This window comes from Chanodichthys erythropterus, chromosome 1 (genome assembly GCF_024489055.1).
Source record: "Chanodichthys erythropterus isolate Z2021 chromosome 1, ASM2448905v1, whole genome shotgun sequence".
In the NCBI taxonomy this organism is placed as follows: domain Eukaryota; kingdom Metazoa; phylum Chordata; class Actinopteri; order Cypriniformes; family Xenocyprididae; genus Chanodichthys; species Chanodichthys erythropterus.
Window position 1 is genome coordinate 20,342,298 of NC_090221.1, and position 24,000 is coordinate 20,366,297.

At 36.7% G+C, this 24,000-nt stretch overlaps 1 protein-coding gene across 1 annotated transcript in view; it reads right to left on the minus strand.

Annotated features, from left to right (window-relative positions):
- Positions 1-24,000, minus strand: part of unc5a (unc-5 netrin receptor A) — a 238,326-nt gene that overhangs the window by 53,160 nt on the left and 161,166 nt on the right. The window contains exons 4-6 of the mRNA XM_067381855.1: positions 20,075-20,178; positions 19,090-19,270; positions 10,681-10,848 (exon numbers count right to left, since the gene is read on the minus strand). Of these exons, the coding sequence (XP_067237956.1) occupies positions 10,681-10,848; positions 19,090-19,270; positions 20,075-20,178 (453 nt within the window). The remainder of the gene's footprint in view (positions 1-10,680; positions 10,849-19,089; positions 19,271-20,074; positions 20,179-24,000) is intronic.

Here is a 24,000-nt window from a genome sequence, read left to right on the forward strand (position 1 = left end):
GTTTGTATATGTACTTTAAGTTTTGCAAAAATGTAGCTAGAGGCACATTTGTCCAATGAGCCTGGGTTGCTTTTGATCAAACATGCTTGTGATCAAACATTTGACAGGGAGAGTGGCGTTGAAGCGAAAGGTCAAAGTTTACCCTTGAACATCCCTGTCAAATATCTCATCATTTGCTATTGTTGCAGTAAACTTTATTTCATTGAATTGTATTAAAGGGATAGCAAACCCAAAAGTGAAAAACTTGTTATCAATTATTTACCCTCATGTTGTTCCAAACCCATGAGAATTTTGCTAATCTCTGAAACATAAATGAAGATCTGATGAAATCTGATTGACTATGCATGAAACTATGAGCTTTTTGAAGCATCAAAGTTGTAAAGAGATCGTAAAACTAATCCATATTAACTGAGCAGTTTAGTCCAAATTTTCTGAAGAGACACGATTGCTTTATATGATAAAGAGTTTGAATTTAGGATTTTATTCACATATAAACATTCATCAATGCACACATCAGTTATGCTAAACGGAAGCTCAAGCATATTAGCTTGACGTGCGAGAACCACTGAGGTTCATTCTCGTATGTTACGCAGTATGATTGAGATTCTGTTTATGTTTGTGGATCAGTGTTCATATGTGAATAAAAGACTAAATTTCATCTTTTAATCACAAAGCGATCAAGTCTCTTCAGAAAATTTGGACTAAATTGCTCGATTCATACGGATTAGTTTTATGATCTCTTCATGAACTTTCTTAAGAGACAAAGTGGTAGTTGTGTAGACTGTCAATGGAGGGACAGAAATCTCTTAGAATTCATTTAAAATATCTTCATTTGTGAAGATGAACTAAAGTCTTACGGGTTTGAGATGACAAAAGGGTGAGTAATTGATGACAAGTTGCATTTTTGGGTGAACAATCAGTTAAAATTGCTGTGTAGACCTACAACAGTAGTCTTAAACAATGCTTAAACAGATATTTCGTTAGTAGTTAACATTAATGTGTTTGTTAGCACTGACCAATTGCCTGCCATAAGTGACATCAGCCTAAAATTAAATTAATTTTAGAGAAACTGCAAGTTATTGATGAAAGACATTTTTTTTCTTTGCAATAACATGCACCGTTTGTGCAAAACAAGACAAGAAACGTGTATTAAGAAAGTAAATAGGGTCCATTTTGATTTCATGTCGACTTTAAACAAGCAAATAAAAAATAATGAAGTGAGAAAAGCAGAAAAATAGACAGTGATGGCCAATTTCCCCTTCAAAAGACACAACAATCATATCTTAAACCTGCTTAACATGAGTGAAGGATGCACTAATAAGGAACCGAAGCCTGACAATAATTGTCCATTCCAGACTCCCTGCCATTAAGATATTATCTTTGATTTCCAATCATTTTGTTATAGGGGTGAAGAGGAGTGTGTGTGTGTGTGTATGTGTTGTGCCAGGGTGCCTGTAACACAATAACGCAGTGGCAGATCTATTTGGACATCTTGTCAAGGGCACATCTAAAAGGCGTCCAACTGTTCTTTAAAAGGACCGCAGGAAGCCCCATTTTAACTCGCCGTTGCTCAAAATCACAATGGCCAATACTGGACACCTCCAGCTGCCTCGTCCTTGAGCAGGGAGGAGGAACCGAGCGGGAGAGGCACACAATTACCTTTCAGATCAGCAGGGACGAGACAGAGTCAACAGTCACATCTGTAATCTCACCTGGACCTAAACATTCCATGTTCAATAAATCTGAGAAAACAAGATTACAAGTGATCCATGGGCTCTGAATAGGATCAGAATGATGTCATAACAGTGCATCATGCAACATTAACACAAAAAGAATAATTCTTCGAATACAGGGATCTAAAAGGGTTTTGGAATTCAGGAAAGCATGTTATTGAGCAGCATACTTTATGGAAACCATTTCTTGGCTGAAGCTTGCCAAAAAGAGGCTTAGGGTATTTTCACCAAAAACATGTTAAGCATAACATCTTTTAAAAAATTTAGCAGTCTTGCACCTTTGTAAGAGCCTGGCACAATATTTAAATGTTCTGGATTTACAGCTTTATTACAATAAGCTAAGGGGACATGTTCGGTTTACTGCGGTTTTGTTGTGTCCACAACATATTAACTAGTAGGAATGTGATAATATGTAGTGGCCACACAATATTAATTCGTGGGGATGTCATATTAACTCGTGGGAACGTAATGATCCAGGTTCTACGTCAGAATGCCGGCTCAGGAATGGCCAACGGCGTTCACGTGAGCAGCACAATGCATGCATTTGATGCTGACGCAGGGACTGGCCAATAACGAGCCGACGTTCTGACACAGAACCTGGAAACGCTGAACGTAAACAGGTAGGGGAATGACAGGGTAGAGAAGACATTCTTGAATAAAGTTGTTATTTTTATTTTGTTTTTTTTTGCGCACAAAAAGTAAGAGTCAAAGTAAAAGTCATAAGAGTGGAAAAGAAACCAAAAGAAGCAGCAAATGGGCCAACAGGAGCAAAGACTAGCACAGAATAACATGGGCAAAAAAAAAAGAGATTTTCATTTCCTGGCACTGAGCCTTCTTCCAAACCTAATTCATAGTTATAGGCCAACATTTTATCTGTATATATAAAAAAAAAAAAAAAAAAAAAAAAAAAAAATTCAGGAGGCGAGGAAATGCTAAGAGATAAAGTTCAGCAGAATAGGCTAGCATCCAGAGAAAAGGAAAACATTTGTTCTGAGTCCTGAAAACATACTGCAACGTAAGCTGGAAGACCTGTTTGTTCTCCATCAGTTAAGACACTGCCATGGTTCCAAGCTGAATGTGTCAGACTAACGATAATACATCAGTGAAAGATGGTTTTTGTGATGTTAACTTTTTTGTTTTGTTCCCCCTTTGTAATACTTTAATTTCATATTAAAAGTGCTAAAGTTTAAAATGCAAATTAATCAGCACTTGCTCTGAGCTTTAAACGTACTTGAAAGAGAAAAGAGTGAAGATGTCTGAGGGACTGCATTCAATATCAGATGATGCTCTCCTCAGAGACCATTAAATTCACAAGGCTCTTCAGTAATAGGTGAGGGTTGTCTTTGTGTGTGTGTGTGTGTGTGTGTGTGTGTGTGTGTGTGCTGGTTGATGTCGTATGACGTCTCTGACACATCGGGTTTAGATGAAGCTGCCTCTTCACCGTGCTAAAGGTCTAACCAGCCAGTGATTCAACAAGAGCCGGTACAAGAGGCTCATCAGGGTCAATTAGCCCTTTAAAACCCACTTATTACATTAGACTCTTCACAGCTGAACTCATCCAGTTGATTGGCCAATTGTGTTAAGTTACTGGTTTGTTCCTTTTTGAAAAGATTTGAAGGAAGAAAAAACCCAAGAGCTATTGATTCTTGAGACTATGGTAATAATTTTCCATGACAGAAAGGAGGGAGAGAGAGAGAGGAAGAAATGGTACGCCAGCACATCATGCGGATGAGTCCTCCGAATTGGACATGGAAGGGCTGCACAATTTGGTTTTAGTTCGGAAATGGGAGTATATGCACAAATAATGTGATTGTGATTTAAGCTGCAATAAATATGATAAATGTTTGTATGCAAAACAAAAAAATCCAGTTAAGTCATGTTTTGCCCATGCTCTGCCATCAATAGAAAGACTTGCACATAAAAGGCTCTTTTTGCATTCACGCTGTCCTTGGGCTTGCAAGTGTACTCTTTTTGATCCCTTTTTGATCAACATTAGTTATAGTGTTTCAGTCCACTTATTCTTTGAAAAGAGTCATTATATTGTACATTTAAATTATATTGAATAATAATAATAAATTGAATGATTTAATTGGACTAAACACTACATGTTCTACTGTAACGTATGCATGATTTAATTTCACAAACCTATTCATATTAGAGTAATACGGCATTATATAATAATATAACAATAATAATAATTCAGCATTGTTAACAAATATTCAGTATATTACAATAATATCATTAAAGGTGCCATCGGATGTTTTTTTTACAAGATGTAATATAAGTCTAAGGTGTCCCCTGAATGTGTCTATGAAGTTGCAGCTCAAAATACCCCATAGATTTTTTTTTAAAATTAATTTTAAACGGCCTATTTTGAGGCATAATTAGAAATGCGCTGATTCATGCTGCGGCCCCTTTAAAGCGCGTGCTCTACGCCCCCTCCCGAGCTCTCGACTCTATCACTGCATAAACAAAGTTCACACAGCTAATATAACCCTCAAAATGGATCTTTACGAAGTGTTCATCATGCAGCATGTCTAATTGCGTAAGTATGGTATTTATTTGGATGTTTACATTTGATTCTGAATGAGTTTGATAGTGCTCCGTGGCTAACGGCTAATGCTACACTGTTGGAGAGATTTATAAAGAATGAAGTTGTGTTTATGAATTATACAGACTGCAAGTGTTTAAAAATGAAAATGGCGACGGCTCTCTTGTCTCCGTGAATACAGTAAGAAACGATGGTAACTTTAACCACATTTAACAGTACATTAGCAACATGCTAACGAAACATTTAGAAAGCCAGTTTACAAATATCACTAAAAATATCATGATATCATGGATCATGTCAGTTATTATTGCTCCATCTGCCATTTTTCGCTATTGTTCTTGCTTGCTTACCTAGTCTGATGATTCAGCTGTGCACAGATCCAGACGTTAATACTGGCTGCCCTTGTCTAATGCTTGATCATGGGCTGGTATATGCAAATATTGGGGGCGTACACCCCGACTGTTACGTAACAGTCGTTGTTATGTTGAGATTCGCCTGTTCTTCGGAGGTCTTTTAAACAAATGAGATTTATATAAGGAGGAGGAAACAATGGAGTTTGAGACTCACTGTATGTCATTTCCATGTACTGAACTCTTGTTATTCAACTATGCCGAGGTAAATTCAATTTTCAGTTTGATGGCACCTTTAAATTTGGTTAAAAAATGATTTAAAAAAATATATATTATGCATAAGTTAAAACCACATAAATGAAAATCGAAAATGTATATTAAAATTATATAAATCAAAATATTATTATATTTAATAATATACTATAATTTTAAAATACTACTACTACTACTACTACTACTACTACTACTACTACTACTACTACTACTACTACTACTACTACTACTACTACTACTACTACTACTACTACTACTACTACTACTACGTCTTAAACTGAAAACCATGTCTGTTCATAAGTACTATGTGTGGTTAGCGTATGTTTACTAGATTACAATCACTCATAATAAGAGTATATATTTATGTGGTAAATTATTATTTTTTTTTTTTTAAATCACATTTTATTTTGATTGGTTCTGCAACCTTGGTACGGAGGACAGCATTTTGAGTGCCTTGGAAATATTATTCCATCCTTTTCGTCTTACAAAAAGAATTCAGCTTCATCAGAATTCATATGGCATTGCATGCTCGCCGCACTACACAAAGAATCACGTCACGTCCTTTAAAGTCGCCCTGTCCTGAGGATCAGTAGAACAGCGGCGATGGACTATGTTCACATACAGAGTCGTTTATCAAAGCTCTGCTGTTTCTCTTTCTGTCTCCTGCTGTCTAACTGTGCTCTGGGAACACAGTGCCTCTACCTGCAGCTAGTCAGTAAATGATGATTTATACCTCCTGCAGTCAGAAGTCACGTTTTGATAAATCGGGATGGAGTCTCAAATGTAATTTTTAGGGCCTGCAGTTGTCCGTGCGTGTCTTTGTATGGTGATAAATGGAACGGGATGGTCACTCTCTCTCCTTCTCCTTTTCTCTCGCTGACAGGATTTGGGGTCCTCTGGTGAGCATGCTAAAGCAGGCAGGTGCCCGTTTTTGATTGGGAACACAACTAAGTCATCCTTGGCCAGGACACTGTGGCTCCCTCGCCGCGACCCGTGTCAGGATTAATCGGTTGGAGTGCGAGAAACACAAGGGGAATAAAGCCACCGCAGGAACAACGTCCAACTCGCTCGCTCAGCATGACCCTTATCAAAAAGATCCTGCAATGGCCACCACTGTGAACCTCCTTTCTTGCCTTTTTTTTCTGGATTTTTTTCTTTCTCCCTCTTTCTGTAAGTTTCCAGAAACAAGCAACTGAACACAAAACAGTCTGTCTGCAGTGAACATGAAACGGATGTGTGACTCAACACAATCAGAGCCAATCAGAACATATTTATACAGCTATGTGAAGCAGGACTAAAAAAAAAAAACTGTAAACCCGAATAAGTTGGCAAAACTCAAAAAATGTAAGGCAATCAGTTGCCTCAATTTTTAAATCCAAAAGTTTAAGTAAGCAGAACTTTTATTTTGTACTCATATTTTTTATTTTTGAGTACACTCATACATTTAGCTTAAAATTATCATGTAACCCCAATGTAAGCATTTTTATTAGTGTAAAATTAGCTAACTATAACAAGCTAATTCATAAAATGCTTACTTGCTAATTTGCTTACATGTTAACAATAGCATGGTATAGCACTTGCTGAATGAGTGCAGCAATATACAGCATTTTTACATACTTGCTCTCAAACCAAGCCACATGCACCACTTGTCACCATGACATTAATAGAAACTCTTCTGAATTAGCCTAACATAACATTAATCACTACTAAATCTTACACTTAATATTAATCTTGTACAAAAAAAAAAAAAAAAAAAAAAAATTATAACACTTAATTTTAGCATTTACTCCTCCTTTCAAGTGCCATGGGCAAAGCATGCTGGGAAATAGAAATCTCAGCCCAGTTTCAACTTAAGTTTGTCTAAATTAAAAGAAATAAGTTAATAAAACTCAAAACAATGAAACAGTTCAGTTTACTTAAAATATATCAGTTCTGTGAACTTGAAAGAAAAAGAAAGTGCTAAATACGCATAAAAATGTATTTGACTGAACTAATTTGGTTAATTTAAGTTTGTCCTACTCAAACCAATTAATTATTTTGAGTGTAAGTGTTTACAGTGCAGTCTTCAATAACGGGTTAGATTTAAAAGTGATAATTATCATAATAAATGTAATGACAGACAAATCATACACGATTATTTGTTATATTTTACAAATAAAGTTTAAAGCTCACTCTGGGGTCTGTCCCCATTCCCCATCCCCTGAGAAGAGACTGGAGCTGGGTTTTATTGCCCAAAACTATGTGGCCACATTGGAAAAGCAGTGGCCATAGTCCTCAAAACAGACTTTCCTGCATTCATTCATAGATGAACTGATCTATAAATGAACATGCATCCCAGGACAGGGGATTATCATTGAAACATATGATTATGATTGTTTTGTGCAGAGTCTTCTGTATGGTTTTTTTTTTTTTTTTTTTTTTTTTTTTTTAATGTATATTTTATGATAAAAACCAATGATTAACGTAAACAAAGCTATACCAAGTTTGGTGCCTATGAGTTTGTATTTTAAAGATTTAAATGCATGTGTATATGATATGTTGATACCTGTGCAACACATCAGTATTACAAGAATCTTTAATAGTTTCTTCTTCAACAACAGCCAGTTTAATCATGCTCAAAGACAAGAGCCATAAACTCCCCAACAAAGAAAGTTCCCGCTACAAAAATTCCACTTCGCTCATTAGTCAGGTCCACCCGAAGAGGTGTGGCTCCTCCCAGACCTTAAGAGGAGACGTACAACTCCGCCTCTCTCTCGTGCTTCTTCGACAGACTCAAGGAATCTCCGGTTGTGTGACCTGTAGGCCTAGGCCTGCAACCCAGCCATGTGCTCATCTATGAGAGAGAGAAAGAACTCTTTCCCCACTAAAAGTCAAATTAACAGCTTAAGTTGTTTCATATTTCTTCATCCAACGCAGAAGATATTGATTACGACTTCAGACCGAACCATCTAGGATTTCTCCTCAGCCTGCAGATCCAATGCTTCTCAACAGCTAAAGGCATTTTGCAAGTATCGTACATTTGAACACTAAACAGCAATTTAGTATTAATTTGTGAACCACCTTTGTTAGCAAAGGTGCTTTATTACTGAGAAAACTGATGGTCTTTTCCAGCTTGTTTAATTGACTTCTCCATAGCTCCATTTCCTGTTCCCACTTCGGTTTCACTCCATCATTTATCATTTTACCCATGTACGTGTGACTTATAATAAAAATAATACTAATAATAATAATAATAGTAGCAGTAGTAGTATTTTTTTTATTTATATAGCGCCTCAAGGACGCAAGGACTTGTGTTTATGTGTGTGTGTGTGTGTGTGTTTGTTAGTTTGGTTATGCGTTCGTGATTTAGTTAATAAAACTTACGTGCACAATACATATTTGGTTCTGACTCACTGTCTGCAATAAATTGCCTCTTGTATGATTTAGATATTGCTACCAGCTCTAAGTGCTGTAAATGCTAAGAAAGAAATATTTTTGTATGGCCATGAAAAATACCCTTCTCTTAGAATTATAACCAATAGTGAGTGTTCACAGAATGAAACTGATTGTAATTTTAATGTAGCTATATCAAGTTAATCTGATTAACTGATTCAAATATTCATTATTAATCATAGTTAATAATAAGTTATGAATAATTATTATTATTTCCCCTTTGAGCTAATATTGTTACATAATTCTGATGCAAAGAAATATAGTTCATTACCACATGGCTTCCAAACGACAACAACTTGGTGCATTAATTTAATGTAATTTTACAATGACTTCAAATGTGGCTCATCCAATTAGAATTTAGAGTCCGAACTATCTGTATTGTAAACCTCTTTTTATATATTGTTTGAATAAAAAAAATAAACATCTTAATAATAGAAAAAAATAATTGACAGATGTCATACTCTGTACTTCTTATCACTGTTTTCCTATAAAACTACTTTCAGTGTTTCTCTTTAACAGTGTTCATGCCTTTATTTCCTTCTCTGTGTCTCTTCTCCCCCACAGAAATGCTATTTGGGTCGTAATCATGTGAAATCCATCCCTACAGAGCTCTGTCAGAAGCGTTCCCCCATGCTTTGTGTTTTTGCTCATCAAAAACACACATTTTCAGAAGAGCACGTTACTTACAGAGCAGCGTAAAGGTGGCGTCTTATTACATTTCACTGGATGCTTTGTAATGAAACAGGAGATTGGCTTAAGTAGATAAACCCTCTCACAGGACGAGTGGAGGAAGAGAAGGAGTGAGCGAGGGAGACAAGCTGCAGCTGACAAAAGCTTCGATTTCCTCTCCTGTTTACTAAGCGTAGATATTTTCCGCTGGTCCGCAGCGCCTGCATAATGCCATTTTTGTCCCTGCTGAAATACACTCACCGGCCTATCGCAGTAATCAAGAGAATCCCTTCCCCCATCTACCTGAGTCTAATGTCAGCCTGTAAATGAAGCGGCCTGACTTCCATTTCAAACTGCACACGATCGATACTGAGGAAAAGCAGCCGTGCTGCTTCCCTGCTTCCTCTTCCTTTTAGTCTTTTCACTCTCAACCATTGAAAGTTCTACTAGCAATAGTGAAGGAGAGCAGTAAAACTTTATAAGCGCTAACGCAGATCGCTAGCATCAAATAACTTGCCAATCTTTGCATTTACAAGATGCGCAGAAGAGTAAATATCGACCAGGCTGAAATATCACTGTCTGACTCTGTGTAAAAGATTCTTACCAGCTTAGAACCAGGGTCCGAAATTGAAGTTGAATTAAAATGTTAAAAAATAAAATAATAAAAAAAATAAATCTAAAAAGTTAATTTATTAAATATAATTTATCTATTTCAATCCTTTTTATTTTTCTTTAAATGATGTTTAATTAACATTCAAAGTTTGTTCAGTTAAAGTTTGCTTTTCAATTTAAAATGTAATATCAATTTTATTTTACTAATTACACTACTGTCCAAAAGTTTGGGGTCAGTATGATTTTTTTAAGCAATTAATACTTTTATTTAGCAAGGATGCAGTAAATACATTTACATTGTTAAAAAAATCTCAAATCTCAAAAAAATTATTTTGAACTCTCTATTCACCAAAGAATTTAAATCAAATAGAATGATTTCGGAATGATTTTTAAATTGTAATAATATTTCATAATATTAAAGTTTTTACTGTATTTTTGATCAAATAAATGCAGCCTTCATAAGCAGCAGCTTCTTTCTAAAACATTAAACAATCTTTTAAACAGCAGTGCACATTCAAAATCAAACTGCAATTCTGCATCCTGTTTTCTGCCTCAATTCAAACTTGGGAATTGAATTGGAATTTAAAAGGCATTCTTGATTAAATTCTGAATAATCCTTACATTCAGCTACAAAATGTACATCACAAAGCAAACAAAAGTGTAAAAAACAGCTAGGGACAAAAACATATTTTGACCACTGGCAGGCAAGTTAATTTTGGACCCTGCTTACACCCGAACAAAAAAATAATAAAATAACCTCATGCAGCAAAAGCGAAAGCAGCACAGAGCATGAAAATATCTCAAAAAACACGATGGCCAGAATGGAGACACAAGCACTGGTTCAGCTATGAATAATTCAATGGTTTTCAAAAGAAAATAAATAAATAAAAAAACATGAGAAAGTTTTGCTTAAGCACAAAAAAGCTAATGCCAATCAAAGCTAGCCGTCCTACAGAGAGGGAGCTATTGGTGCCATTAGAGCAAGGGGACCGTGCAAGGGTCTGTGCGCTAATGCTAAACTAGCTCTACTCTGCAGTGAGCGACGCCCGGTGGACGTTACCTGGACAGGTGGCAGTGCAGGCACTTTTCTGGACGCTCTGGCCCTCGCAGGACGTCCCGCCGTTCAGGGGAGTGGGGTTGGTGCAACTCCGGCTCCTCTTCTGCCACCCCCGACCACAGACAGCACTGCAGGCCGACCATGTGGCCCACGTGGACCAGCCACCGTTCACTGCTCGTGCGCCCAGTGCAAAGGAGAGGGGGAAACGAACACAGCGAGTCAGGATTACCCGACAAGCACGAGGATGATAAACAGCCAAAAACATAGCTCTGTGCTTAAAGGCAGGCCACAGGGACAACGGCAACATACGAAAGCTACGTTAACGTCAATAGTTGTCAATGCTACACTGTACTGTTTATTTGAGGCATTTGTGTGGCGGATGCCATCTTTGTTTTTTTTTGTCCAATCTAAATTCATGTTAATTTGATATTTACACAGTTTCTGTGTTCATAGAACAGCACTTATTACACTATCAACAAGCAATAATGCTATAATACTGTTACTGATATTGAAGGTACACCACAGAGGATTGAATTGAATGAATTTATTTATTGCTAATCTACCGTAATTGTCATTTCAAACACAGATGGTGCCAGAGACCCCAGAATTCCATAATGTATTAACATTCAATATTTTTAAGGGGCCGTTGACACAGAATGCATTTTTCTATTTCAACACACTACTTTTCCATTGTTTTTCTATGTAAGCACGCACTACATGGATGTGTATGACCATTACACTCGTGTCTCGCTTCTTTTGCAGTGCCTCGCACGAGCGCCGCGTTAAGACGCAGTATCAAGTTAAAAGAATTCCAACTTTTACATGCAGCGCCACTCATCAATGTCAGTTCCAAAACAGTGGACCAATCAGAAGAACTCAGAGGCGGGGCAAGCGTTGCAAGCTTCTGTTTACAGTAGCAAGTTGGCGTGACAACAGTTTTATTTAGGAGGCCATAGCTAGTGCGATTATTTTCTTTTTTTCCATGTCAAAAATAAGATATATCTATTCTGCTGTTTGCCAATTTCTATTATTTCTGTTATTGTCATTATTGCATCACGTCTCAAAAGCGCGTCTCGAGACCCTCGTGCTGCGCTTTTTTTTAAATGTTACGAAACGAAGCGTTTTTAGACGGAAAGACGCGTTCTACAGTATGTGAAGTTTGGTGTGTAATTTATTCTATAAATAACATATCTACTGTAGCTTGACTCATTTAGGCTGATTTGCTGACCAATAGAGTTTTTTTTTTTTGCCCAAAAATGATTTAGCATTTTAGCACTTCACTTTTTAATGCGTTTACTTGTTTTCAACAATGAGACTACAGAAGTTGTCGGTGACATAAAACTATCACATTGAACAAGAAAACTCATCTAATCACTAATCTGCTTTCACATGATGAAGAAAAGGTGTAAGGGGCCGTTCACACAGAACACGTTTTTCTATTCCAAAGCGCTTCTTTTCCATTGTTTTTCTATGTAAACACGTGCTAGAAGGACGTGTTATGACTGTTATGCTCACGTCTCTCGTCTTTTGCAGTGCCTTGCACATGCATTAAGATACCGTGTCAATTTCAACTTTTACACGCAGCGCGTGTCAATGTAAATTCCAAAACAGAGAACCAATCAGAAGATTTCGGAGGAGGGGCAAGCGTTGCAAGCTTCTGTTTACAGTAGCAAGTTGGCATGACAACCTTTTTATTTGTTTGTTATTGCATCACGTCTCAAAAGTACTTCGAGACCCTTGCGTTCTGCACTGCACTTTTTTTTCCCTGAACCATTCCTGAATGCAGTGTCTCGCATTTTTAGACTCAAAGATGCATTCTGTGTGAATGAGCCCTAAGAATCAAACTTTTGTTGGTCACTGAGCTTATTTTCTGCAATAATCCAAAAAATAAATAAAAATCTACTGGGTTTTTGTCAAAGGAACCAGGGTGATGCTAACTTACAAAAATGTGTCATCATTGTATCACTCTATTGCTAGCATGGGAGGGTAGGCAGGCATTATTGAATTATTGAACAGTGACATAATAATCAGCCAATCACTGTGGGGTGACATTTTTTTGCCTGCATTAGGCCATTCCTCCTTTACATTGTCAGCATGCTTTGGAGTTTTGACCTTAATGAAAACATGATCTCAAAAGAGCAACTCTGTCTGCACTACTGAAACGTCATAAGGTTATGCCAATTGTGTACTTTACAGAGTATCTCATCACCTGTTTTGTAGGATTTTCTTTTAAATTTGTAATTATTTTCTCATCCAAATTCCTTGCTTCCTCTGAAAAGAAAAAAATAATGTGTGTGCAAGTCTACAGTTGCCCTTGTCAAGTCACAACACTATCACTCAATCTCTTTTACAACTTATATTAACAACTTTCAATGTTAAAGCTACAGAGCAAAACAGGGGACACATGGTGGGAGGGAACGGCCTAGATTTCATCTCATGTGGGGTGTATATTGGTTTTCTGCTTTACACCGATACACAGTATGGTTTTTATGGCGCCAATATCCTGGCTGGTGAAATGCATAATCCTGCAAGGATTCCAGGATGATCCCGAGTCCAAAGTTCACGCAGGGTTTTTAATCAAGTTCCCAGCCTCCTCTCTCTTGGTGGGAGAATTCAGAGCAAATCTGATTTCTTCTTCCCCCAGAAACTCGACCGATTTGTTGTCCCGAAGCCTTGATCGCCGGTCAGAGTATATTGTGCCTGGAGCTGCTCTTAATTCTTCACGAAATGTTGCTCTGGTCAGACCGAATCAATTCTTTAGCCTCTCTGATTGCTCACCACGAAGAAGGAAATTGCGCAGCAACTCGGGTCCTGATTACCTCTTAGAACACCGTTGTGTCAAGTCAAGTCCAGCCTTGTTAAAATTCACCTCGTCCTCTGTCCAACAGCACTAATAACAGCTCTCACACCGCCTATGGTTCAGCCAATAAGCAATCCTGCAAGACTTCAAATTAGTAAACTGACATTTTAATGTGAAGCCATGGGGAAAAAAAGAATAGCATAAAGGACCTTGCCTAATAGTTCTTTTGATCAAAAGGTATTCACAGGGAATTTTTCTTTAATTAATTTCTACAATGGCAGCAAATTGCTTCGGGAACATTGCACAATTTGAAACCGACAAATTGTAAGGCACCGCACCTAGCATTCATGTGCCATTTCTCTTTTTCCCTGTGTGAGGGCTTCATTGATTGACAGCATAAAAAGCAAACAAGAGCGGAAATGTTCTCTGCTCACTTTTGCAGAGCCTTCCGTCAAAATGTCCCCAAATCAGGCAATTCAAACAAAATGCAACAACTTATCTAATCTCCATTCATCTGAGAAATAATTGTCAGTTTTAGCTTCATTTTTCTCCCATTAAATACAACACACTGATTGCTCTGATTGACTTGCAGTCTCTGCATTAAAAGGCACGTCCGTATTTATTCCTGTTTAATGCAAATCATCACACAGCTGTCCCTTGACTCATTATCTTTATGCTTCATAATACAACTGATGCATTACCTCTGGAAAAAAAAAAAAAAGGCAAAAAGTTCAGATTTTCTATTGTTAACATGTCCGTCTGTAGTTTAGGAGTATTCTCAGTAGATCTGTCCCAGTACTGTACTACGTGTGGTGTGTGATTGACTTGGCTGGGATCAGTAGAGAGCGTGTACAGGGTTGTAATGCATGCTACCTTTAGAACGCCGCTTGTCCTGGGACCCCTCCGGGGTTAGCAATGCTCTGCCGCTGTGCATTTTAATAAAGGTCAGCTAGCTTATAAACCTATTCATTAGCCACTTTCTGCCATTAATTCAACAAGCTCAACTACAGTGTGAGTGTTTGTCAGCTCTGCTGAGATTTGAGACACTGTCTGGCTGCTTTGCTCCCAAATTGATATGTTGTAATGTTGCTGCAATCATTTACAGCATGATTTAGAGGATATACGGATGCGAAGTAACAACAGAATGCTCCCCATGCTGTGATGCTTAGTTTTAAGGTCTACAAGAAATACATTGGCATCAAAAAGTATTTGGACACTTAGGCCACACTTACAAAATGTATGTAAATGTATGTTACACAATGCATATATATTTATGCATATTACATAAAGTAAAGCAAGCAGCATTTAGTCTAAATAAAAGTATTCAAATGACAGGGTTCCCATAATTTCTGACCATTTTCTGAGAACTTTCTTTTCTAGTTATTAATTGTGATAACTGTGACTGAAGTACTTTAAAATAAATAAATAAAAAAAGTCAAGCTTTAAAGCTTTAAATGTTGTTTATATGTCTATGTGGTGTTTATAATATGTTTTAAGACAAACCATGCGCAAATTCATAAGTCAACACCATTGCTGAGTATTTTCTCCTTAAAACTGCAGTGAACCAAACACGGTTTGAAATTGCTGGTGTTTCTGACGTCACAAACTACCTTGTAACCAATCACGTCAACGTGTGATCATCAACGAGTGGATCTCTGAGCTGGTGTGAGTGAGTGGAGGCGGGGCTAATTTGCATATTCATAGAATCGCATATACTAAATGAGGCAAGGGTGTAGTTACATTCAAGCTATTATAAGGCATGATGATTTTTTTTTCAAGGATAAAACATTTAAATATGTCATTTTGGTGATCAAAGATGAGTTTTAAAGGGTTAGTCCACATATGTAAGATCTTCGTTCATCTTCGGAATACAAATTAAGATCTTTTTAATGAAGTCTGAGAGGTTTCTTTCCCTCAATAGAGATCCAACACAACTAGCACTCCAAGGTCCAGAAAGGTAGAAAAGACATAATTAAAGTACTTCATCTGACTCCAGCAGGTTTAACTAAATTTTAGGAAGCGATGTGAGTGATTTGTTTATGCAAAAAACAAACAAACAAACAAACAAAAAAAACATAATTTAACACTTTATTTACAAAATAATATTATCGTGTGAACACTAGCGGAAGCTAGATTACTTGTGGACCCTCAAGAGGTAACCTCACTATTTCGTAAAATCTGCATTAAAAAAAATCGACTGGGCCAGATGGTATCTCAGCTCATCTTTTGCAGGAATGTGCAGAAGAGTGAACCAAAGCATGGTGTCCAATCTTCCAACAATCTCTAGACCATCATATGGTCCCCTCACTATGGAAAAAGACTATCATTACTCCTGTTCCTAAAAAATGCTGGTGCTGTTGATAATAATGACTTCAGACCAATTGCTATAACATCTATGAAATGCCTGGAGAAATATGTGATGTCCAGACTGAAATGTAATGTAAATTCACTGCTAGATCCATTACAGTTTGCTTATAGGGAGGGGAGAGGGACTGTCGATGCTGTAAACACAATCACACATCTGACTCTTCAACATTTAGAAACCTCTAATGCATATGCATGATTACTTTTTGTAGATTTTAGCTCAGCTTTTAATGCGCTTCAGCCACAGTTACTCCTAGCTAAGCTTGTAAATAGCAATGTTAACCATTTTATTATCGAGTGGCTTTTTTATTTTTTAACAAATCATGCTCGGTATGTAAAAGTAAATAATACACTTTCTGATGTTAAATCTATTAGTATTGGTGCCCCTCAGGGTTGCGTTTGCTCTCCCATTTTGTTTACTTTGTATACAAATGACTGCTCTAGTAGAAATAATAATTATATTATTAAATACTCAGATGACACTGTAATTTTAAGTCTGTTAGGAAAAGATCAGGATATATCAGGTTATCAGTCTGAAATAGAGAATTTTGTGCAGTGGTGTAATGCAAGTCATCTTATTATAAATGTCTCAAAAACTAAGGAAATTATAGTGGACCCTAAAAGATTAGGTGATTACAGTCCAGTAATCATTCATGATATCATCAAACAGGTGGATACCTGTTTGTATGACTTATAAGTATTTTGTTGACTCTTCATTTAAGTGGAAAGCCCACATTAACTATCTCTGCTCAAAGTTCCAGCAACAACTGTATTTTTTAAGAAGACTTAGGTTGTTTGGTGTAAATCAGAGAATTATGCAATTATTTTATCAAGCAGTCTTAGGTAGTCTATCAAATTATGGGATGCAAGCGTGGTATGGCAATCTTTCAGTTCAATTAAAATCGCAGCTTGCACGTCTTGTTAAAACTGCAGTGAAAGTTATAGGTGTAAGAGAATACACATCACTTCAATTAATTTTTGAATCATTGGTCCTTAAGAATGCACAGACAATAGTGAGTGATCCTACTCATGTTTTATTCCTAATGTATCAACTTTTGCCATCAGGGAAACGTTATAGAGTCCCACTCTGTAAAAGCAACCGTTACAAAAAATAATTTTTACCAAAGCACTCGCGTTGCTTCATAAAATTGAGGTTAAACGACTGGAATCACATGGAGTACTGTAATGATGTCATTCCTACCTTTCTGGACCTTGGAGTGGTAGTTGAGCTGGATCTCTATGGAGGGACAGAAACCTCTCAGACTTCATCAAAAAGATCTTAATTTGTGTTCCAAAGATGAATGAAGGTCTTACAGATGTGGAATGACACGAGGAGAAGTAATATTTTTGGATGAACTAAACCTCTAAGAGATCAAATTTTATATATATATATATATATATATATATATATATATATATATATATATATGAGATAAAATTTTATATATATATATATATATATATATATATATATATATATATATATATGAGATCAAATTTTATATATATATATATATATATATATATATATATATATATATATATATATATATATATATATATATATATATATATATACACAAATTCACAAAATTCTAACCTTTCATTGAAGGAAAATAATTGTAAATGGGTGGAAAAGGTCATTATGAAATAAATGTTTTTCTCTAGTTCATGTTGGCCACAATTATTGGCACCCAATTATTGCAATGTCCTTTTTCCAAGATAACAGCTCTGAGTCTTCTTCTATAATGCCTGATGAGTTTGGAGAACACCTGAGGAGAGATCAGAGACCATTCCTCCATACAGAATCTCTCCAGATCCTCCAGATTCCAGTTCCATGTTGGTGGTGCTTCTCTCCAGTTCACTCCACTCATTTTCTTTAGGGTTCAGGTCAGGGAACTGGGATGGCCATGGCAGAAGCTTCATTTTGTGCTCATTTTTGTGTTGGTTTTGATGTTTGTTTTGGATCATTGTTTTGATGGACGATCCAACCACTGCCCATTATTGGATTTCTAGCAGAAGCGGTCAGGTTTTGATTTTTTTTTTTTTATCTGTTAGTATTTGATAGAATCCATGATGCCATGTATATGGAAAAGATGTCCAGGACCTCCAGCAGAAAAACAGGCCCACAACATTAAAGATCCAGCAGTATATTTAACCGTGGGCATGGGGTACTTTTTATCCATGTGTGCACCAAACCCATCTGGTGGGTTTGCTGCCAAAAAGCTCTTTTTTAGTTTCAACTTACCACAGAAGCTGGTCCAGTTTGAAGTTCCAGTTTTGTCTGACAACTGAATATGCTGGAGTTTGTTTTTGGATGAGCAAAGAAGGATTTTGGGGGGATGTAGGTGCTGTTTGGTAATTTTTTTTTTAGGCTTTCTCAGACTCAAGACTCAACTAATTTCTGCAATTCTCCAGCTGTGATGCTTGAGAGTCTTTGGCCACTCAAACTTTCCTCCTCACCGCACATTAGGACATTTAGACACACGTCCTCTTCCAGGCACATTTGTAAAATCTTTAGTTGATGGAAACTTCTTGATTATTTCCCTGATGGTGGAAATGGGGATTTTCAATGCTTTAGCTTTTTTCTTATACCCATTTTCTATTCTGTGAAGCTCAACGATCTTTTGCTGCACATCAGAACTATATTTGTTTTTTCTCATTGTGATTAATGATTAAGGGGATTTGGCCTTTGTGTTTACACATATTTGTACTCCTGTGGAACAGGAAGTCATGGCTGCACAATTTCATGCTCCTAGTCACCCTGGTGTGCTAAAAAATGTAAATGTGAATATACTATATATTTTACTCAGAAGAATTTCTAGGGATGCCAATAATTGTGGCAAACATGTATTGGAGAAAAACATTTATTTCATAATGAGCTTTTCCCCCGATTTTCACTTCTTTTCCTTCAATGAAAGGTTAGAATTTTGTGAATTTTTTGAATGAAAGATCAAAAAGATAAACAATGCAGATTTTTTTTTTTCACAACCGCCTTTGCTCATATTTACTAAGGGTGCCAATATTTGTGGAGGGCACTGTGTATATATATAATGTATGTATAGTCAGTACATTTTGTTCTCAAAGTCTGATCAAAATAGAGTTGTCCATCACAGCTAGCCTGACTCTCTCAGTAAATTACCCCTGACTCCAGGTCAAAACAATCCCAAACTTTTGTCAGAATCTTGAAAGGTAAAGTCCATTTATCTGTGATCTAAGAAAGGAACAAAGTATGAGAAGAAACACACCATAGACAATCACAGTAGCCGAGGAGCTCTTGCGCCGAGCCACAATGTTCTTGGCCACGCAGGTGTAGTTCCCTGTGTCGGCCAAGCGGGCTTGTTTGATGATGAGATTATGGTCCACGGTGATGAAGAAATTGGGGTCAGTCTTGGGGTCGATCAGCTCCTCGTTTCTCTGCCACTCCACCTATAGATATACACAAGAGAAAACATTGCGCAGCTTCAATCTGGCTCAAATGGATGGAAAACGCTCTGTATGCTCTCTGATCCAGCTGCCATTCTGGGCAGCTCCCAAGGCCAAAACTTGGACTGAGGATGTTAAAGTTTGGCAGGCACTGCATGGTAGCATGGGGCAGTAGGAAAGTGGATTAGCATTTTCTTTCAATTGTTTTTCTATTGTACACTGCAAATTAGAACATGTATTTCTCACTTTAAAATTAGAAAGAGAACTTAAAGTAGAAATTGGGATTATGGTAGTACTTTGGTAACAAAAGAAAAAATGTGATTCAATTTTTGTGTTGTGGTGTGATGTTTATTATCACAAAAAAATTTTCAACTTACTACTTTTAAACTTTCATTGTAAGAATGTTACTGTAACTTAATAATAATAATAATAATAATAATAATAATAACCTGGTGAATTAGTCAAAATCATTTACTGTAATATTATTATGAGACAAAGCCTTAAATTTTATTGAACACAATGTACTTTAAAAGTTTGGAAGTTTGGATGGACATTTTGAGCTGCAACAGCTGGTCGCAGGCTGGTCTAGTCCTGCACCAGTGCAAAAGTACATGTATTATTAATGGGACTCCCAGAGCTGCCAAATCACTCCGCATGGTTCCTCATCCAAGTCCAGCTCATGTAACAGACGGAATATGGTGAAAGACGTCAGATCTCTGGCTCGATGGTATATTTGTGTGAGTACATTAATGAGAGGGATAATTAGCAGTGCCGTTGGTTGTTAACATGTTTGCTTGTTGCTCTCACCTCAGCAGGAGGCACACCTTCAGGAGGATGACAGCGCAGAAGGATTTCCTGATCAAGTGCCACTTCCTTACCCAGCGGTTCCTCCTCGAAGTTCTTCCTCAGATCTGTAGTGCAAAATCATTTTATTTATTAGTCATTAGGAATATGCAGTATATATAAACTTATAATCACAACAAAAGTTTATGGTAGACTCTGCTGTGCAATGTGCAAAAATATACAGACCTTGTAGTGCACACAATTGTATATTTAATATTAAACATTAATTTGGTTATTACATTTGGTATTCTCAGAGGAAAAGACATGACCTGGTGAGTGTGTTCTGACGTTGTGAACTTGTGCTTATGTGTGTATGATACGATGCATTATGCACTGCTGCAATTTATATACAAATTATTTTTGGCAACACAAAAAATAAACATTTTATTTTATAGTTATTTTATTAATTTACTTACATGTACAGATTTTATATAGATCCAGATTTTCACTTTTCTACCTGATACAATCACGGTTAGTTTGAAGAGGGCATTAAGCAAAAGTCTAGAAGAAATAAGTGAGATTTTTTTTTTTTTAATTAGATTTTCAAAAGAACACAAAACTTATAAAAAAAACTAATAATAATAATAATAATAATAATAATAATAATAATAATAATAATAATAATATTATTATATTATATATATATATATATATATATATATATATATATATATATATATATATATATATATATATATATATATATATATATATATATATATATATATATATATAAAATAATAAAATGAGTAAATAAATCAAAACTGAACAAAACAGAGATAAGAAACAAATTCTGTCAGCACTGCTTACATAGAAGGTTACATAATTATACCCTAGATATGGATACTTCCCAGTTCTAAGGCGATACATCTACATATCACTACCTAATGAGTAGGTCACCAATAGATTTTACAGCTCTTTGCCAAGCCTGTACCATTCTTGGTTTATCTTTATTAAATCTAATTAAGGAGCATTCCATCGTAACTATTTGTTGCATATTCAGTAGCCACAGTCTTGAGATGTCTGCCTTAGTGTAGAAATAAGTGAGATTTTAGGGGTCATTTACACAACTATAAATGGAAATGCGTTTTGGAGGCCTGAAAACAAAAACTTTTAAAAAACAGGTTTCAAAATGTATGTTTTTGAACATGATACTACTGTTATTGCCTGCATGTAAACTGCAAAAATCAAAATTTGTGAAAATGGTGACGTCATGCATATGCGTATTTCGGCACCAGGCGCAACGCAAGCATTTTTTGCTAGTTTCAGCCTGCCGCAGTTATCATTTTCATGTCCTGCGCCACGTTGTTTAAATAGCAAATGCATTTGCGCCCATGGGCATGCAGGTCTGAAAAAGAGGTGTGATCAGGCACATTGTCGGCATTGCTATTTTGAGGCAACTGAAATAGACTGTGCCATTGACCAACTGAAAACTGGTATTGCAGTCAATGCTGCAATATTTGTTTTGTTATTTAAAGAGTGCGTTAGTTATATGCGCCTATAATCGGGTGCACAACGCAGGTACACTCTGCTTATTATACACACAGGGACGCACAGAAGCACACAAACATGCAAGATATTAAAAAGAAAAGGATTACAATGTAAAAGATTATTAGTGTGCGCATAAAGATAAAAAATGTTTTGGTGGAATCCGGATGTTTCCTAGTTAGAAAAGCATTAATTTTTTCTGCTTGCAAATTCCGCAGTGTAAATAGTGAATCCACCATGGTGCGAATGCAACTGGCTTTTAAAGGGAATGGGAGATGAGACTCTGATTGGTTTAGAGAACAGGGAAAACCCTTTTAGACCATGTGCCAGGCGTGCTGGCCATTTTTCCCATTGTTAAACTAGCAAAAGTGGATTCGGACATGCCACAAGTGCACTTGCGCCATTCGCTTTAGACAATGCGATTAGATCGTTAAAATAGGGCCCTTCGTGTTCAGTCTATAGGCACATGGTGTTTCTTTACAAAATAACATCGCCCTCTACTGGCCTAGCATGAATATAGTACAGTATTTTTAGTTGTTTTGGCAGATCCGTGTGAACTCTTGACAAAGTTGTTGTCTGTATGCAAAAAACATTTTTAGGAAATTATTGTGTTGTAAATTTGCTCTTAAATGTATTGCATGATTTTTTATTTTTTTTTTCTTTCCCTGTGGGCTCTCAAGCCAGGATATTGACTAAAATCCTCCTGTAGTCATAAAGTGGATCAGAACTTGTACATGTATCACCAGGAAGGTAAAATGCCAAGCCATTTAATCTAACATTATCTGTGTCATATTTAGCCATGTGTTTTTGGGGTTCAGTGCTCCTCAATACATAACTCAGGGCTTTGTTTGCACCGTGTACGTTCAACAAAAGCCTTGAGCGGCCTTTCTCTCTTAGAAGGATCCATATCACAGACCCGAGTGCTTATTAGACCCTGCTTGGTTGCTTCAGAGAAAGGCTGTCTGCAGCCCCCTAGGCAAAGCATCAACAAAAAGGAATTGCATTATCTTCCTCCTCTACTCGACACCGCACCGAGGCTGTGGTATCCACACGACCACCCACTCCACCTAAAACCCCTGGGACAAGTGTTGATGCAAGTCGAATTGTATTTGCTTGTCAAAATTGCATTAGTGTTGATGGAGGGCTTTCGTGTCCTCCTGACTATGGATGGCAAAATTTGAAAACAACATTTGCATAAACGCTTATAACTGTTATGACATGAAAAAGCTTTTGGAAGGAGGTGTCCATTGAGACAGCGGACTTGTCTTCAGTTCCGATGCTGGGGAATAAAATCTCTATCAATAACAGCGACACTGCCAGTCATTTCATTTCTTCAAAACAGATGTCATGCCTGTCTTCAACAATCAGGCCTTGGCAAACATTAAGAGGTGAAGAGGGGTCTTTGACATTCAATTTAATTAAATAGGATTTAATGGGAATAGGAGAGGCACAAAGGATTAGATGGCCATCCACTCCTGAGATGACATTGTCGTGACTTTGAGGGGAAAACTCGGGAGGTTTGTTAAAGGAATAGTTCACCCTAGCACAATTACAATGAATGGGAATTGAGGCTCTTCAAAAACGACAGAAACACCATACAAACAACAGAAAAGTGGTCCATATGAATAATGTGTTATATTCAAAGTGCTCAGAAGTCATATGGTACTTTGTGTGCAGGAACAGACTGAAAGTTATCTAGTGGACAAAACATATGAACCACCCTTATAGGCCCTTTTGAGAGCACCTGGTCATTGTATGCGTTTTTGGGTGAGTAAATTCCTTTAAAAGTGCTTCCATTATGCGAAAGTAGAATCTGAGGTGAATCTATGTTTGGCAAGATACATATCCATCTAGAATATTTATAAGAAGCACTCTGAGATAAATCCCAAATCCACTTTAATCGCACAATGCTTTAATCCTTGTTTTAGACTCTGTCATCTTTCTTTAAAGTAAGGACGTCTTCTCCTCTGTTTTGTGCTGATGTTTGTTCTGAGCGAAGCGGTGCGGTGGTGCGGTTTCCTGGTGTTTAATCACACAGAAATATCAAAACCACCAGGCCTCTTGAGGCAATTACAAAGTGTTAAATTGCAGATTAGCAGATTTCCTTGCCATGGGCTCTTCCTGATCAAACTTCCCAATCAAACATTAAATAAGTCATATAAAACCAACTGAATCAATCAGCCTCGGGGAGAAAACGGAACATAAGTGGTTAGATTGATTGGCTAAATGGAATTTCAAAATAACTTTTAATAAAAAGTATATCACTATCAAAACACTTAACGGTGGAGTGATAAAAAAAAGAGCAAATGCTACAGTGTTGTAGAGCACTTTAAATACATTGGGGATAAATGAATTTTGTTGAACAAGCTTTTAACCAGAACACACTGTTTACACAGTATTTA